This window comes from Anomaloglossus baeobatrachus, chromosome 5 (genome assembly GCF_048569485.1).
Source record: "Anomaloglossus baeobatrachus isolate aAnoBae1 chromosome 5, aAnoBae1.hap1, whole genome shotgun sequence".
NCBI lineage: Eukaryota > Metazoa > Chordata > Amphibia > Anura > Aromobatidae > Anomaloglossus > Anomaloglossus baeobatrachus.
Genome location: NC_134357.1, coordinates 361,206,339 through 361,225,384, shown reverse-complemented (window position 1 = coordinate 361,225,384; position 19,046 = coordinate 361,206,339). Strand labels below are relative to the sequence as shown.

The following is a 19,046-nucleotide window of genomic DNA, read 5'->3' as shown; positions in this document are numbered from 1 at the left end:
TGGCGGCAGACGCCTTGGTTCAGGATTGGTCGCAATTCCGACTCCCCTATGTGTTCCCACCTCTAGCATTGTTACCCAGAGTTCTCCGGAAAATCAGGTCCGACTGCCATCGAGCCATCCTCGTCGCTCCAGACTGGCCAAGAAGGTCGTGGTACCCGGATCTGTGGCATCTCACGGTAGGCCAACCGTGGGCACTACCAGACCGTCCAGATTTGCTGTCTCAAGGGCCGTTTTTCCATCTGAATTCTGCGGCCCTGAACCTGACTGTGTGGCCATTGAGTCCTGGATCCTAGCGGCCTCAGGTTTATCTCATGAAGTTGTTGCCACAATGAGACAGGCTAGAAAACCATCCTCAGCTAAGATCTATCACAGGACGTGGAAGATATTCTTAGCTTGGTGCTTGGCTCAAGGGTTTTCTCCCTGGCCATTTGCATTGCCAATTTTTCTTTCCTTCCTGCAGTCTGGGTTGGAAAAAGGTTTGTCGCTTAGCTCTCTTAAGGGTCAAGTCTCCGCGCTATCCGTATTCTTTCAGAAGCGCTTGGCACGGCTTTCTAAAGTACGCACGTTTCTCCAAGGAGTTTCTCATATCGTTCCTCCTTACAGACGGCCATTGGAACCCTGGGATCTGAACAAGGTTCTCATTGCTCTCCAGAAGCCGCCTTTCGAGCCTTTGAAAGAGGTTTCCCTTTCTCGGCTTTCACAAAAAGTAGTTTTTCTTGTGGCGGTCACGTCTCTTCGAAGAGTGTCCGAGCTAGCGGCGTTATCTTGCAAATCTCCCTTCCTGGTGTTTCACCAAGACAAGGTAGTACTGCGTCCAATTCCAGAGTTTTCTCCCAAGGTGGTTTCTTCCTTTCATCTTAATCAGGATATCACTTTGCCATCTTTGTGTCCGCATCCAGTTCACCAATTTGAAAAGGGTTTACATCTGTTGGACCTGGTGAGAGCACTCAGGATTTACATTTCTCGCACGGCGTCTCTACGCCGTTCTGATGCGCTCTTTGTCCTAGTCGCTGGTCAGCATAAGGGATCGCAAGCTTCCAAATCCACCCTGGCGCGGTGGATCAAGGAACCAATTCTTCACACATACCGTTCTGCTGGGCTTCCGATTCCATCTGGACTGAAGGCCCATTCTACCAGAGCCGTGGGTGCGTCCTGGGCATTGCGGCATCAGGCTACGGCTCAGCAAGTGTGCCAGGCGGCTACCTGGTCGAGTCTGCACACGTTTACCAAACACTATCAAGTGCATACCTACGCTTCGGCAGATGCCAGCCTAGGTAGACAGGTCCTTCAGGCGGCGGTGGCCCACCTGTAGGAAAGGGCTGTCTGACAGCCCGTTCATGTGGTATCTTTTTACCCACCCAGGGACTGCTTTTGGACGTCCCACTGTCTGGGTCTCCCAATTAGGAGCGAAAAAGAAGAAGGGAATTTTGTTTACTTACCGTAAATTCCTTTTCTTCTAGCTCCAATTGGGAGACCCAGCACCCGCCCTATTTGTTCTTAGGGTTTCGTTTTTCGGGTGCACATGTTGTTCATGTTGTTTCTTAAGTTCTCCGATCTTGTTATCGGATTGAATTTGTTTTTGAAACTGTTATTGGCTTTCCTCCTTCTTGCTTTGGTACTAAAACTGAGGAATCCGTACTCCTACGGGAGGGTGTATAGCCAGAAGGGGAGGGGCCTTACACTTTTAAGTGTAGTTCTTTGTGCGGCCTCCAGAGGCAGTAGCTATACACCCACTGTCTGGGTCTCCCAATTGGAGCTAGAAGAAAAGGAATTTACGGTAAGTAAACAAAATTCCCTTCTTGTAAGTGCAATGGAGAAGGGAAACAGAGAGCTGATGACCATCCTCCACTTTCCACTACCATCAGTTTGGTACAATAACAATAAATGTGTGGTACCAAAAATGCAGCAATCATGTATTCTTAAAGGGAATTTATCATGTTGGGTTTTTTTATATTAAACCACCGCCAATGTGTTTTACACGATACAATGTGCATCACTAACATGGTTTTAAAAAAAATTTCATATATTTATCTTAAAAGACTTTATTTGTGCTTAGATGAATGCAGTACATACCTAAGGTTTCAGTCATAGGGGGCGTCACTTTTGCTGGGACCAGTCATTGTTCAGGCAAGAATCTTTTTTTTAACTTTATGATCCCTCATTGGAGCCTGTCACAGCAAACCACCCGAGTGACTGAAGTGAGCCGCGCAATCAGTGGTGCCGTAACTCAGGTGTTTGCTGTCACAGCTCGAGTCCTCCACCGCTAATAGAGCAACTCTCTTCAGCACTGTACGATGTCGACACGCCCACTGGCGGCTGTGATTGGTTGCAGTCAGACACCTGTCACTCAGCATGGGGGCTTGTCTGACTGCAACCAATCACAGTCGGGGGAAGAGTCAATATATATGAGGCTAATGAGCAGCCCCAGAAGGAGATGAGAGGCGCGGGAGCAGTGTGACAGCCGGTGATTGGTGAGTATGTACTGCTTTAGGAGAAAGAGAGAGCGCGCAAGAGAGACAGACACGGACACTGACACAGGGACACCGTCATGTCAAAATCACTCCAGCATTGATTTTGTCATTCTGGAACTAAGTCGGTGAGCTGCGTTTTTCTTTACAAAACCGCAGGTAAAACGCATGCAAAATACCGTATATACTGGCGTATAAGACGACTTTTTACCCCCTTAAAATAATGGCTACAGTGGGGGGTCGTCTTATACGCCGGATATACGGGGGGGGGGGTGGTGTGTATGTAGTATGTACACTGTGCAGCGTCCAGGGGAGGTGGGGGCAGCAGCTCTTCTGGAGCACAGGAGAACACTGCGGGCTGCATCCTTTGATCTCCTGCACCCGCTCATATAATATGCACAGCCGCTGTCCATCTCCAATGGTGCTGAAATCGCACGCAGTGAGGGGCTGGGGCAGCGGTGCATATTATATGAGCCTGCGTCCCAGTGTGATCGCACATGTCCCCCCCGTGTTAGATTTGGCCCCCAGGCTGCTGCGCTTACCCCTGCAGCGTTTCTCCCCGTGTCCCTGCTTCCACTGTGATCAGGCAGAGAGCTCAGGCTGCTGTGCCGATCACATGACCGCACTGACAACCAGGAAGTGGAAGAACAGAAGCACGGAGCCAGACAGGAGGGAGATCAGCGCTGGAGGAGGTAAGGAAAGAGGGTTTTATTTTACTATGGGCAGCAGCCTAGGGGCCATATCTGACACAGGGGGACTTGTGCGATCTATAGGGGCCATGGGCAGCACTATGGGGGCGATATCTGACACAGGGGGACTTGTGCGATCTATATAGGGGCCATGGGCAGCACTATGGGGGTGATATCTGACACAGGGGGACTTGTGCGATCTATATAGGGGCCATGGGCAGCACTATGGGGGCGATATCTAACACAGGGGGACTTGTGCGATCTATATAGGGGCCATGGGCAGCACTATGGGGGAGATATCTAACACAGGGGGACTTGTGCCCATTATGGGCCCCGGTGAGCTGCTTCTAACCCCCCAGATGTATGCCCTGCCAATCCCCCCCCCCCCCGCCGAGCCGCGGGTGCAGGCCCCACAGAGCAGCAGAGTTGTGTGTATTTGTCTGTATGTAGCAGAGTTGTATGTGTTTGTCTGTATGTAGCAGAGTTGTATGTGTTTGTCTGTATGTAGCAGAGTTGTACGTGTTTGTCTGTATGTAGCAGAGTTGTACGTGTTTGTCTGTATGTAGCAGAGTTGTACGTGTTTGTCTGTATGTAGCAGAGTTGTATGTGTTTGTCTGTATGTAGCAGAGTTGTGTGTGTGTGTTTGTCTGTATGTAGCAGAGTTGTACGTGTTTGTCTGTATGTAGCAGAGTTGTATGTGTTTGTCTGTATGTAGCAGAGTTGTATGTGTTTGTCTGTATGTAGCAGAGTTGTATGTGTTTGTCTGTATGTAGCAGAGTTGTGTGTGTTTGTTTGTATGTAGCAGAGTTGTACGTGTTTGTCTGTATGTAGCAGAGTTGTATGTGTTTGTCTGTATGTAGCAGAGTTGTGTGTGTGTGTTTGTCTGTATGTAGCAGAGTTGTACGTGTTTGTCTGTATGTAGCAGAGTTGTATGTGTTTGTCTGTATGTAGCAGAGTTGTATGTGTTTGTCTGTATGTAGCAGAGTTGTATGTGTTTGTCTGTATGTAGCAGAGTTGTATGTGTTTGTCTGCATGTAGCAGAGTTGTGTGTTTGTCTGCATGTAGCAGAGTTGTGTGTGTTTGTCTGTATGTAGCAGAGTTGTGTGTGTTTGTCTGTTTGTAGCAGAGTTGTGTGTGTCTGTTTGTAGCAGAGTGTAGTACCATTGTTTCAGTCCAGTTGTGGCTTTATACAGCAGGGAGGAGCATTCCTTGCTGTACTAAGTGAACATTGGAGCGATTGATCTGTCAATGGCCCTTTAAAAACATATTGTACGGCTCTCGCGGAATTAAAATTAACATGTTGCAATCAAAGCAGACTTTTTTTCATTTGGGAGCGGGGTAGTCTTATACAGTGAGTATATCCCAAATTCTATATTTTTAGGGCAGAAGTTGGGGGTCGTCTTATACGCCCAGTCGTCTTATACGCCGGCATATACGGTACATGCCATACGCAACAATTTGATAGCATGCATTTTTCCTTGCGTTTTTGATACCCTCATTGATTTTAATGGGTGACAAATGTAGACAAAAACGCAAGAAAGAATGAACATGCTGCATCTTTTTTGTCATAAACTTCTGACAAAAAAACGCTGACAAACTGCAATGTGCGCATAGCAAATCTGACTTCTCATAGACTTTGCTGGGAAGACAGATGTCAGAAAGTTCTGACAACAAAACTGCAGCCAAAAAACGAGACAAAAACGCCAAAAAAAGGCAACTTGCGCATGTAGCCTAAAGGGTGCTTTACACGCTGCGACATCGCTACTGATATATCGTCGGGCTCACGTCGTTAGTGACTCACATTCAGCACCGGTAGCGACATCGCAGCGAGTGACACCAAGGAGCAATGATCGCAAAATCGTTCAAAAACTGTGATCGTTGACACGTCGCTCCTTTCCTTAATATCGCTGCTGCCACAGGTACGATGTTGTTCGTCGTTCCTGCGGCAGCACACATCGCTATGTGTGACACCGCAGGAGCAACGAACATCTCCTTACCTGCGTCCACTGGCAATGTGGAAGGAAGGAGGTGGGCGGGATGTTACGTCCCTCTCATCTCCGCCCCTCCACTTCTATTGGCCGGCCGCTTAGTGACGTCGCTATGACGGCGAACGCACCTCCCCTTGAAGGAGGGATTGTTCGGCGGTCACAGCGACGTCGCTGAACAGGTATGTGCGTATGACGCTGCCGTAGCGATAATGTTCGCTACGTCAACGATCACCACATATCGCTGGAACGACGTGAGCGATGTCGCAATGTGTAAAGCACCCTTAAGTGCCTCAAATTGATACCCTAATTTGTATTCATTAGTATATTCTGGTATGTGCACACAATGTCTTCTTCAGGCTGGTCCACTCTGAGACTTCCTGTGCATATGTTCAGTCTGTTGATCGTCTTTTCACCAATTATGGTTTCAAAAGACACAAAATGGTTAAAATAAGTGACCTAACCATTCTTCTGGTGTGTTCCACTTGGAAGATACTACAAACTAAATAATGTGGTCTTATGGGGATTTCAAAAAGAGACACAGAAGACGTGGCACTTTCTGGAGTGTTTTAAATATGCTGCAAAAAAAGTCGGCATTTCCTGAAGTGGGTTACTCTTAGAAAAAAGAGGCATAAAATTGACATCACCTTTTAATGGAACTGCACGGACAATGAAATGCTGCCACTAAATGTTTCTCCCGGCCTCTTGTCAGTATTGTTCAAATTTCTTTAGAACCTAATGCCGAAAAAGACTGTTCTGGCATGGGCATGATTGGAACATCTCAGATGAAGAACTACATGCTGATAGTTTAGTTGTCCTGAACTAGTTGTCTTTAACATGCAAGTAATAAAGCTATTGACCACATATTTACTAGCATTCATTTAGATGTATTTTATTTTTGTTTTATAGCTTTTTATTTTTTTATCTCCTAATTTTGGGTCTGAATTACAATATAAACCACTGATCCAACCTCAAAGTTTTATCACCAGAGAATTTCCTAATATTGCCTTAGGTTGTGTATATTGATATATCTGTATATGTATATATGTTTTTTTTTTAAAAAAAGAGCCAATTGTCAAAACATGTTTTTATCATCAGCACCAGCGAGACTCGTATGGAGGACTCTGATCAGACTGGAATAGTCGGTGACCAACTGGGAAACCTAGAGACCGGGCAGAAGCTTTCAGATTTTGCGAACAGGCCATCTGGTAAGCAGAGCTGTAAGGGCTACTAAGATAGTGTTGTAACCGGTGCTCCATTGCTAGCAGTTTTGGTTAGCTTCTATTTGTGGCGGGTAACTTTCAGACAATTGAAAATAATTCTTGATTATTGATTGTGTGCTGAGATGCCATTCTTTGCAAAAACTTGCGTCAGAAACACCCAGCCAAGCTCCACATTCCTTCAGTGCTGGAAATGGGTTCAAGAGAAAATCTGTGTTCCCTCTTCAATATGTGTCTCGGATAAGCAATTCCATAACTTTGTGTTCCTTCTCATCTGTGGCATGAATGTGGCTAGATAACCTCATTAATTATCTTTTCACAACATTGTTATATTCTTACAATCTTGTTCCAGGTTATCCAGCACAGGGAATTGAGCAAAGACAGCTTCAGCAGATTCCGCCTCAGTTAATGCAGCTGGGACAGCAACAGGGTCAAAGCGGACAGACTCCTCCACAACAAATGATGATGATGTTGATGATGCAGCAACAGCAGCAGCAACAACAACAACAAGACCAAAAACCAATAAAGCTACCCTTACAGCAAAATGTCTTCAACCCCCGGGCATCTATGAACTGTGATTCACAGAGGATGCCCATGCAGCAAGGTGGTAACTTGTCTGTTTTGGTAAATTTACAGGGCTCTGGTTCTATACCACCTTCTCCAGACAAGCCGAGGATGTCCATGGTGTCCAATGCATCATTAGGAAACAATGGTAGAAAGATGGGATTCCCGGATACTGGGCAGAATCAATCTGGATCACCTCTGGGTGATGGACCCTCAGCAGCTCCTCTTCCTGACATTCCTGACCTCCCCACAGCCTCTGGACCCCAAGGCAGCATGGCACCACACTTGCTTCTCTCTCAAAATCCAATGATGATGTCTGGCAATAAGTCAGGAGTTGCTTCCTCTCTCTCTCTTGGACAAGGTACAAGTCCACAACAACAGCACTCCAACACTATGGCGGGATCTCATGGACACCATTACCAAAGTGTTCAGACCCCATCACAGTCATCAAGGCCTAAGACCCCCAATAGAGCAAGCCCTAGACCTTATTACCCTCAGACTCCTAATAACCGCCCTCCTAGCACAGAACCTTCGGAGATTAGCCTTTCTCCAGAACGACTAAATGCATCTATAGCGGGTCTCTTCCCTCCTCAGATTAATATTCCATTACCTCCGAGACCTACATTAACTCGGGGCTTTGATCAGCAAGGTTTGAATCCAACTACCCTAAAAGCCATAGGACAGGCTCCTCCTGGTTTAACTGTAAACAGTCAACCTTTTGGTACACATGTGAACAAGATGGATAATGGTTCAGGAAAACCACCAAATGCTGGTGGTAACAAGCGAGCAAGTCCAAGCAACAGCAGGCGCTCAAGCCCTGCATCAAGTCGCAAGACAACACCGAGCCCTGGTAGGCAAAATTCCAAGACTGCAAAAATGATGCTGGGAGGACCACAAACCCCTGGTGTTCTACATAACATGGAAATGCAAAGGAACATGGTGACCAACCAAGTGTCAGGGCAAAACCTGACTATAGCACCTACAATTGGACAATATCCTCCTATTTCTATGCCAAGTACTGCTGCAATTACTGAGGAGATTAAAGATAATCCAAGTTTGATTCCAGAGAATGACACACTCTCTATTCAGATGGTTCCTAAAGAACACACCACAGCAGATTTTAAAGCAAGTGTGCACCAACACATTAGGATGGCTTCTCCAGAAGAGCTTCCTAAGAAAGACACACTGTATACAGACGTTCCAAAGCCTCCAAGTGGTGAGGACTTGGCAGCCATTTCTCCAGCCATGAGAGATGCCCCTACATCATTAAGTCAATTACTTGACCATTCAAATGCCCCCAATGTAAATATGAAGCTTCCAAATATGGCTTCTGAAACATCACTCATGCAGATGCCTACAGAGGAGACAAAAATAGAGGGTGCTGTTTTACCAGGAGATGCAATAAATAAAGAAACTCTTTGCATAACCAACTCGCAACAGTTCACAGAACCAAATTCCACTCAGTCAAGGTTAGATACAGCAGAGCCTAGTGCAAATGTACAACTGACCCTCCCCGGCACATCGCTGAAGAGGCCTACTGGTTCAACAAATGTTTCCAGTGGTTTGCCTCCAAGTCAGATTACGGTCTTTGTGACATCAAATCCTATCACCACCTCTGCAAGTGTATCTGCCCCCATGGCTTCTCATCTGCAGTCCACTTTGATGCCAACTGTGGTTACTATGCCAAATGTGGGTAATAAGGTTATTGTATCTGAAGGTCAGGCCTCTGTCCAGGCAAGTAGTCGCCCACAATTTATCACTCCAGTCTTTTTTAATTCTTCCTCCATCATTCAAGTTATGAAAGGATCTCAACAGAGTAATATACCTACTTCCAGCCCTAATCTGATGCCTCAGTCTGTTGCTGTTGTGGGTCCTTTGCATATTTCACAAAATATTCAGTTTCCTGGACCACCTGCTCCTACCAACAGTGGCTCTAGCCTTCCTACCACTCTACAAGGCCCAGTGCAAAACGCACCCCAATTTACACCTACCCAGTCATCTCCTTTGCCATTACCACCTCCTATGCAAAGCAGCTCAGAAGATAGCAGCTCCCAGCTGGGAAAATCTCCAGAATTATGTTCTCCTGCACCGTCACAATCTATGTCACCACCAACACTGGACAACACCTCGGAGACTTCTACAAGCAACTCCATAACTGCCCCCTCTGTAGTAAATACCAAAGCAGAAAAGCATGACAACCCTGATGTGCCCGGCTCAGTTCCTGAATGCTCTGATACAAATGGCATCTCCGTAAGTGCGCCAGGAGGAAGCACACCACAAGGCGGCCATATTTCCTCTGAGACCAGTAGTACTTCCACGCTTTCCCTGGATCCTATAGTAAATACTCCTGTCGACCTACTGTCTTATCCTTCTGATCCTTTATTATTGGCTGATAAACCCAACGAAGCCTCATTAGCAGAACGGATCAGCACTACCTTTGATGAAACCGTTCCTGAACAGATCTTGGAAACAGGTATATTTTATGTAAATGTCATGATGTATAATTTATTCTACCTCTATAACTCTAGCTCTGCATTCAGACTGAGTGTTATAAAGGTAAACAAGTTTATAGAGTACTGTGGTTTCATCAAAAAAGATTTTCCACCATTTTTAAGATCTCAGCTTGCAGTTATTCAATACCCATCATTCTTTACTCCTAGAGGATGCCGATCTGTCCAGGTCATGTCATGGACACACAGGTGCAGGGCTCACTGAAAAGACATAGCTCGGAGGATTGTACCTTTACTGTAATGAGCTGTGCACCTATATGTCCTTCACATGACTGGGACTCTGGATTAATAATGGTAAGTGACTGCAAGCAGATGTCTTAAAGACCACAAGGAAATGCTGAAAGAAAGTATGTTGAAAAAATTGTAACTCCCAACTTTTAAGACCACAATGCTTAAACTTTTGTTATATTTGGTTATTCAATTTATGGGGTTTTCCTAAAATAATGGATCACCTAATTACAGGACTAAAGGCCTGATATCAACAGTCAGTCTAAGGTGTATGGCGGACTTTAGGCTCTTCCTACAGATGATGTCAGGGAAGAGAAGAACTAGCACATTGGAATTTCAGGCTTTAGTTATGCGTGGAGATGAGCCGGTGCTTAGAGGAGTCTATTAGTGGCTCGATTTATTTATTTTACTCCCTTTTATATAACGCTATTAATACCACAGCGCTTTACAGATGTGATCATCGCTATCCCCATTGGGGCTCACAATCTAGTCCCCATCAGTCTGTCTTTGGATGTGTGGGAGGAAACCCACGCAAACACGGGGAGAACATACAAACTCCTTGCAGATGTTGTCCTTGGTGGGATTTGAACCCAGGACCCCAGCACTGTGATGCTTCAGTGAGATGGTAGGAATGCTCTGCCATGCTGGGGTGAGTGAGGGGGGTTGCTTATAGTTGTCGGCCATTTCCTATCTAATGTGCATGGGGGCATTTAATACCTAGATCTCAATCATTAATACGAGGGACATTAGTTTTCCGGCCCTTCTCACCAGCCTCCATACAATCTTCTTACTGAGGTTGTACTGGTGAAGTGGCACAGGGGAATCTAGTCCCTGGTCTTCTATTAAACGGTACAATTAAAGGATTTTTTTTATGATGGTAAACGGGTGTCATAAAGGGGGCACCCTACCTTGAAATCATTCTGCATGTGCCGGAGCAAAGAACTGCTCTTGTGGATCTAGCACTGCATTTAATAAACGACCATTTAGCAGAATGACAATGTAATGCGACATTCCCCCTTCAGCAGAAAAACATATGGCTGACATTGGTGAGGGAAACCAGACCTGCAACTATCGGATCACCACACTATATTGACTTCTTTGAGAATAGGCATGGTCTTCATGAGACCTCCCCTCTATGCTGTGAACTACTGATCAAGTTTAATTATGGGTAAGGTATCTCCTTGTAGATGGTGACATGCCAAGTTTGGCATGCCAGTATGAGGAGACTCAAAAGCCTTGCATGTTCCTCTGGGAAATTTAATATGCAAATTGTCGCTTCATGAAGGATGAGGCCTAGCATTCTAGTGCCACCTCTTGGATATAATAATCCTAAAAGTCAATATTCACCTTTTTAATGAGCCTTGCCATATGACAGGATATAAGCCAAACCAGAGTCTCAATTTACAGACACCGTTTTTCGGGGTATTATCCCTCGTCTGTGCAAAGTATAAGATCTGATTTGGCTATGTCAGCAACTAATAATGGGATGAAAGCGGTAAGGTTTCTCGTTATGGAGAGTGGCTTGCCAGTATGAGGAGACTTACCCTATACGCCATGCAATGCTCCTCATGGAGGAGAGGAGAGGAGAGGAAGACAACTTGAATTCTACTGCCACCTATTAATAGTACAAGGTTAATTATGAGACACTCGTCTTAGATCTATATGTTATCGATATACTCACTGAGCTAATATAATTTGCAAGATTTATATGACCATCGTGTATACAAGAAGGGGAAGATATACATCAATAGACTAATTGCATGTGTATGATGCAGGATTTTAGATGGCTGTATTTATAGTGACAGTGGGTGGTAAGACCCCTGCCCATTGTTGGACCACATAATCGCCTCTCGGACCTGTTCAGTGATGAGTGGTGAATTAAGATTTGTTAACCTGATGACCCATGGCTCTGTATTCCATATTTCTGATGGCTAGAAGCACTGCTTACATACACGCCCATGTGTTCTCCTCATAGTTGTCCTTTCTTCCTTCCTAAAAGTCTAATTATATTGGCAAAGACTCTTCCATCCCGACTGTAAAATCACGGCACGGCTGCACCCTCCTCCCTCTTGCCTCTATGCTTGGTACTCCCCTTGCTACTTTTGGTTGACGTCTGCTGAGTGGACATGGCCATCATGCTCTTGTTTTTGGATATTGATGAAAGTCCATTTTGTGGCTTCTCTGCTTTCAATACCTTTCTTCTCTTTGTTAACCTTCCCTTGACAAAGCTCCTTCTGAGAACACTGGGCAGGAGGAAGGAACAGTCAGTGACAAGCAAACTGTTCCAGATACTGTAGGTAAGATGTCATGTAACGCTTTTCCCTGCCATGAAGGTGCGGTATCACACATTGAATGGGCATCATGTATGAATACCATCATGAATGTGTGATGTTTCCAGGCAATTTCATTTTGTACCTCTCTGAGATGAACAGTACTGGCAGCCGCTTATCCCTCCTATTAGCACAGGCATCTGAACAGCAGTTATCTAAATGTAGTACATTTCCTTCTTCATATTGTCTGGGACAGTCTCCATTCATATTCCTTCCCCTGGCCATTGTCCTTTGCCATCCACAGCAGGTCTCAGAGTGTGGTAATCGTGCATAGATTCCATGTAGTTTGCACGGGGTAGATCTTCTACATAACAGATCTGTGACCACAGAAGAAAATAAATGTAATGAGATATAATTTTTGTTTTTTCTTTTAGATCCAGAATCACAAGATACAGTGGAAAGGTGAGTGCACTGTGCTTGTGCATATTTCTTTAAAAGGAGTATTCTTCTCTTATGCTATAAATGTGTATGTATACAGAACTCCCATAGAAATCAATAGTTAGTTCTCTCCACTGACAACGGCTGCAGTACCAAGTAGGAGGGGGAGGGGGTTTGTCGGAGTAATTCCGAAGTAAGTGCAAGTCCTAGTGGTGCTTACGTGTGGTCGATGGAGGGAGATCATGGTCATTGGTTTTTGAAGCAGCTTGTGTATATTAGGCTGAGGTCACACGAGCAGATAAAAAAATTGGTCTCATTCAGAAAAGTGGGATGATTTTTTCCTCACTTGACACTCATGAGTTGTCCATGTGCAATCCAGTGTTCCAAGGGATTAGGTTGAAAATAGACATGCTATAATCACAGTGGACGTATGCAGAACCCTTGGGCTATGTGCCCACGGGGACATTGTCCTGCGGATATATCCGCAAGACATTCCGCAGGTGCTCCCAGGAAACCGCACCACAACTTCTGTCTGTTTCCATGCTGCGGAATGTCCTCCGGATATGGTGCGGACATTCTGCCTTGAGGATACAGTACCATGGCTTCGGCACTGCATCCTCAATGCAGAACAAGTGCTGCAGTGATCGGGGTGCTCATACTTACCTCCATCATGCAGCACCTCGCTTTCCGGCGGCCGGGTCACTGTCAGGCAGCGTCTGGTTCACTGTGCTGGAGGTGGGCGGGCCTGAACTAGCTCCGGCTGTCACATGACCGGAGCTCGTGCAGGCCCCGCCCACCTCTTCCTTCCTGTACCTGGCTGGATCCACCGCGCTGCAGTACACCAGACGGAGAAGTGACTCGGGTCTCTATCAAGGCAGGTAAGTATATGGGACCCTGCGGAGAAATCCGCAACAATAATTGACATGCTGAAGATTTTTCCGCACGAAAATCCGCACGATTTCCGCTGCGGAAAAATCCGCAGCGTGGGCACAGCATTTCCCAAATGCCATAGAAATGGCTGGGGATGAGCTGTGCTGCAGATTTCTGAAAAATCCGCGCATTTTCCGCAGCGTGGGCACATAGCCTTATGTTCTCAGGTCTCCAGAAAGAAGCAATGTGCCAACTGCCTGTATCCTCACATTTTTATAGCATACTTCTTTACTTTATTCATAGCACTCTTACATTTCTTTGATATTGTGTACATACAGGTGCATCTCAATAAATTAGAATATAATCAAAAAGTTAATTTATTTCAATACAAAAAGGGAATCACGTATATTATATAGTCATTACACACAGAGTGATCTATTTCAACTGTTTATTTCTGTTAATGTTGATGATAATGACTTACAGCCAATGAAAGCCCAAAAGTCATTATCTTAGAAAATTAGAATTACCACAAAACACCTGCAAAGGCTTCTTAAGCGTTTAAAATGGTCCCTTAAGCGGGCTTTACACGCTACGACATCGCTAATGCGGAGTCGTTGGGGTCACGGAATTCGTGACGCACTTCCGGCCGCATTAGCGATGCCGTTGTGTGTGACATCGATTAGCGATTTTGCATCGTTGCAAAAACGTGCAAAATCGCTAATCGGCGACACGGGGGTCCATTCTCAAATCTCGTTACTACAGCAGTAACGAGGTTGTTCCTCGTTCCTGCGGCAGCACACATCGCTGCGTGTGACGCCGCAGGAGCGAGGAAGCTCCCTTTACCTGCCTCCCGGCCGCTATGCGGAAGGAAGGAGGTGGGCGGGATGTTACGTCCCGCTCATCTCCGCCCCTCCGCTGCTATTGGGCGGCGGTTCAGTGACGTTTCAGTGACGTCGCTGTGACGCCGCACGGACCGCCCCCTTAGAAAGGAGGCGGTTCGCCCGTCACAGCGACGTCGCCGGACAGGTAAGTATGTGTGACGGCTGTGGGCGATGTTGTGCGGCACGGGCAACGATATGCCCGTGTCGCGCAACAGATGGGGGCCGAGGGACCGATATCGCAGTGTGTAAAGTAGCCTTTAGTCTGGTTCTGTAGGCTACACAATCATGGGGAAGATTGCTGACTTGACAGCTGTCCAGAAGGCAGTGATTGACACACTCCACAAGGAGGGTAAGCCACAAAGGGTCATTGCTAAAGAAGCTGGCTGTTCAGAATGCTGTATCCAAGCATATTAGTGGAGGGTTGAGTGGAAGAAAAAAGTGTGATAGAAAAAGGTGCACAAGCAACCGGGATAATCACAGCCTTGATAGGATTGTTAAGAAAAGGCCATTCAAATATTTGGGGGAGATTCACAAGGAGTGGACTGCTGCTGGAGTCAGTGCTTCAAGAGGCACCACACACAGACATATTCAGGACATGGGCTACAAGTGTCGCATTCCTTGTGTCAAGTCACTCATAACCAATAGATAACACCAGAAGCGTCTTCTCTGGGCCAAGGAGAAAAAGAACTGGACTGTTGGTCTGTGGTCCAAGGTGTTTTCAGATGAAAGTAAATTTTGCATTTCATTTGGAAATCGCGGTCCCAGAGTCTGGAGGAAGAGTGGAGAGGCCACAATCCAAGCTGCTTGACGTCTAGAGTGAAGTTTCCACAATCAGTGATGGTTTGGGGAGTCATGTCATCTGCTGGTGTAGGTCCACTGTGTTTTATCAAGACCAAAGTCAGCGCAGTTGCCTACCAGGAAATTTTAGAGCACTTCATGCTTCCCTCTGCAGACAAGCTTTTTGGAGATGTAAATTTCATTTTCCAGCATGACTTGGCACCTGCCCACACTGCCAAAAGTACCAATACCTGGTTTAATAACCACAGTATCACTCTGTTGATTGGCCAGCAAACTCGCCTGACCTAAACCCCATAGAGAATCTATGGGTTATTGTCAAGAGGAAGATGAGACACCAGACCCAACAATGCTGATGAGCTGAAGGCTGCTATCAAAGCAACCTGGGTTTCCATAACACCTCAGCAGTGCCACAGGCTGATCGCCTCCATGCCACGCCACATTGATGCAGTAATTCATGCAAAAGGAGCCCCGACCAAGTATAGAGTGCATTTACTGTACATACTTTTCAGTAGGCGCCAATATTTCTGAATTTAAGATCATTTTGTCAGTTGGTCTTATATAATTTTCTGAGATAATGACTTTTGGGTTTTCATTGGCTGGAAGCCATAATCTTCATCATTAACAGAAATAAACACATGAAATAGATCACTCTGTGTGTAATGACTCTATAGAATATATGTGTTCCCCTTTTTGTATTGAATTACTGAAATAAATTAATTTTTTGATGATATTCTAATTTATTGAGATGCAGCTGTATCAGCCACCATGGGGAGGCTTAGAGTAGACCGGCATAGGGGTTTTGAGTATAGTAAGAGGGGCAAATGTTGTATTACTATCTGCAGTACATGACATTGAGGAAGTCACAGGTTACACATTGTGACAAACCTTCCTGCATAGACAATGCATGGTATTACATGTATTACTATAATGCATAAGACATATAGTGGCAACTTCAAGGCTTTCAGATCTTGACTTCCTAATAGGTCTTGCATCATTTTTCCTCTATAGTGAACCAGCTGAGCATTCACGGCCTCCAAGCCGAAGAAACTCAAGAGCAGAGGAGTTTCCTGTGCCCCAAGATAATATGGAAAGTGGGCAGCGAAAGCGTTCAGCACGTCCCAGCTCTGCATCCAGCTCGAAAGGTGAAGAAAGGCAGCCAAGTGATAAACTGTAGATGTATATGACTGAGCAGATGTGGGTCCAGCATGTATAAACGGTTGTGTATTATCAGTGGCTTTTACAGTGTGGAGGCATCAATGGGTTTTCTTACTTCAGAACTTCCATGTTAATGACTTGTTCGTAGAATAGGTGATCAGCTTCAGATCAGAGGGGGGTTCAACACTCTGCTCCTCTACCCATCAGCAGATATCTGGTCTGCCAGCCGCCGGGTTCAAGAAGTGTACAGAGCGGAACAGCAAAGCCTAAAACATTGTTTAGTAGCCACTGCCGGAGCAGATATCAGCTGATTATGGAGGTGCCAGGTATCGGACCACCACCAATCTCATATTGATGACCTTTCTACTGTATTTCCAGACAGTGCACCTGAGCGTAACAGAAGTGTGGCTCACTGTGAACCAGGACTTTTAATCCTGTGGCCTATCAGTGCTCTTGTGTAAATCTGTACCGTAATCTCCTTACGAACACGATGCCATAACAGTGGATTTGCTCAACAATCTTTATTTAACCTTTTATTTCTTCATTTTTGTGTTCCTTGCAGAATCTGGAGCCAGCCCCCCTCAACCCAAACGGAGGAAGTCCAAGTAAAATTTGTTTTCATGTCTCCTATTTTTCTCCCTTTTTTATACAAATCTGCTGACAGATATGTATATGTTCGTGAGCTGTGATATATCTATTTTTTTATCGACTGGAGGTGAATATGCTTGTACAGTTCTCATCAGTTTTTATGACTTTTTTTTTCCTGCTTCTGTGAAGAATCCTTTTCCTTTGTTTAAATGAACCAAGTTACGCTACCTAATTTTATTTGGACTTGTCATATACATTTTTGTTCTGTACCACTAGAGGGCAGTGGGGCCCATGATCATTAGATAGCATCTGATCAGAATTGGAAAAGTGCTTCCAACTATTAGAATGAGTTGCAAAGTGTTTGTAACCTTTTATTGAGCCATAATCGTACAGATATGGCTGCCTCTGTGGTATTCAGCCTCATCCTAACATCAAGCAGCTTTTAAATCCCTGTGATCCATTGTAGCCTATTTAATGAAATGTCTTTGCAGTCTTGTGTATAAATGACACCTATGCTTAAAAGAATTGTGCGCACCACATCAACAGTTTACAGCATAGCATCGAAATAAGGGGTTAAATATCTGGCATATTAACTAAAGGGATTTTACGTATTTAAGATGAAAATAACCCTTTAAATGTGTCATAAGTGATGGCCAAGTCTAGCCGACTTTTCTCAAGTAACTGGTAGAAAGTTTTTCATGCATCACTTTTCAGCTAAAATAGACAAGCCCATGTATTTGCCTGTTTTAATTTCTCCCTAGATTTTAATGAAGAATAGCTGCATCCGTGGGGAAAAAGGGGTCAGATGCTACCACTCCTAAGATTTCTAGGGGTCCCTAACATCGTCAGATCAGACTTCTATGCCACATGAAATGTATATGCCGTGAATGTTCATAGTGGTAGAATCCCTTCTAGAGATTCGTCCTGTGTGGCTCATTGCAAGGACAATATATCAATAATTGCTGGGTACCAGCAGTAACATCCCCATACAAGTTTATTAATCCCCTTGTACAGAGCTAATCCTTTCAGGAATAATCCTATTGTAAATTTGTGAGCATGCAGAAAGGTCGGCATGGATCATCAGCCTCTAATAGTGATGTATTTATGCACTTTGCTTGTAGGGCAGTCACACAAATGGATTCATTGTGAAACCCCCCCTGTTTCATACCTCTCGTATCAGACGACGTGTCACAACACACACCCAGAATTGGTATATGGCCTCCGAATAGTTGGTTCATTGCCCCTTAAAGTGAATCCATCGATCTATACTGTCTAATAGAATAACTAGGCTTGTTGCCCATAGCACACCGTCACCGTGCAATTTTAAGCTGAGTCCTGATAGGGTAGGCCAGTTGTTCAGTAAGACCCCGAGGTGTGAGGCATTGTTGCATCTCTACTACAGTGGTACAACTAATTTTATCAAACTAGTCTCTTTTGGTTTGGATCATATAACATGCATTTCTATCCATGGCTCTCCAATTCTTGTGAAGGTGCAACGCCCAGCATACCCTGAGGCCGCTACTAGGAGAGCCGCAGGCTGTACATAGCTGCAATATTGTGTATATAGCAAAGGTGATCTGTGAGCACAGAAAACGAATGGTTGTCCCTCCCGCGCTATTTACAGCAGTGAAAACGTGACCTATTTTGTGTTGTCAGAGTACTGTATTTATATAGCAGAATAATTATGCATCAGCTAGCAAACTGAAATGTTGTAAATAGTTTTAATAATCATATGGTTAATTTGTTGTAGAATTGGACCAGTGGAAACGTTTGTAACAAATATGTCAATGTTTTAAAATTAAATGTTTTTTTTTTCTTATTGAGAAACGTGTGACTTCTGGTTTGTGTGACTGGAATAGAATCTATACATGTTTGGTATATAGCCATCTCACCGACAGCACACTTAGTATGGTGGGGGCGTGTTCTTTTTTCCATTGTGTGTTGCTGCCTGTTTGATTGGTCCGCATCATACAGGGAGAAAAATGAGACGTCCCCAGTGAAAACTGTCTAGCTCCACAACGGAAATTAAAATAAATTTTCATTCCGCTTTGCAGCCACTATTACATCGCGTGTCCAGTTCAACATGAACATTTGGTGAAAGGTCTGCTTTAATTGACAAATCTCTCCATTCTGAGTTTTTCCTCTGCATACTAGAAAATGGATGATATACAGATTACAAAAGTGGACACACAGACAAAAAACAGATAAATGGTTAATTTGCTTTCGGACATGAAAAAAAATACTGACATGAAATAAGGACTCAGATTTATTTGTTGAACATGTCGTGCTTCATTTACCTTTCGAGTGGCCCATTTTCCCATGATTCATATTGCCTGACCTTACAGGATCTGAAAATGAAAAAAAAAAATGGGCCTCTCTGTC

The 19,046-nt window shown here is 44.8% G+C and overlaps 1 protein-coding gene across 3 annotated transcripts in view; it reads left to right on the top strand.

Moving 5' to 3' along the window:
• The window catches only part of NCOA6 (nuclear receptor coactivator 6), a 96,857-nt gene extending 78,366 nt beyond the window's left edge, over positions 1-18,491 (top strand). For 2 of the 3 annotated variants that reach the window (XM_075349948.1, XM_075349949.1), the window contains 6 exons: positions 6,241-6,350; positions 6,715-9,399; positions 11,893-11,961; positions 12,369-12,396; positions 15,930-16,063; positions 16,639-18,491. In XM_075349948.1, the coding sequence (XP_075206063.1) occupies positions 6,241-6,350; positions 6,715-9,399; positions 11,893-11,961; positions 12,369-12,396; positions 15,930-16,063; positions 16,639-16,685 (3,073 nt within the window). In that variant the 3' untranslated portion in view covers positions 16,686-18,491. The remainder of the gene's footprint in view (positions 1-6,240; positions 6,351-6,714; positions 9,400-11,892; positions 11,962-12,368; positions 12,397-15,929; positions 16,064-16,638) is intronic. The other variant, XM_075349950.1, reaches the window with a different exon arrangement.
• The last annotated feature ends 555 nt before the right edge of the window (positions 18,492-19,046 follow it).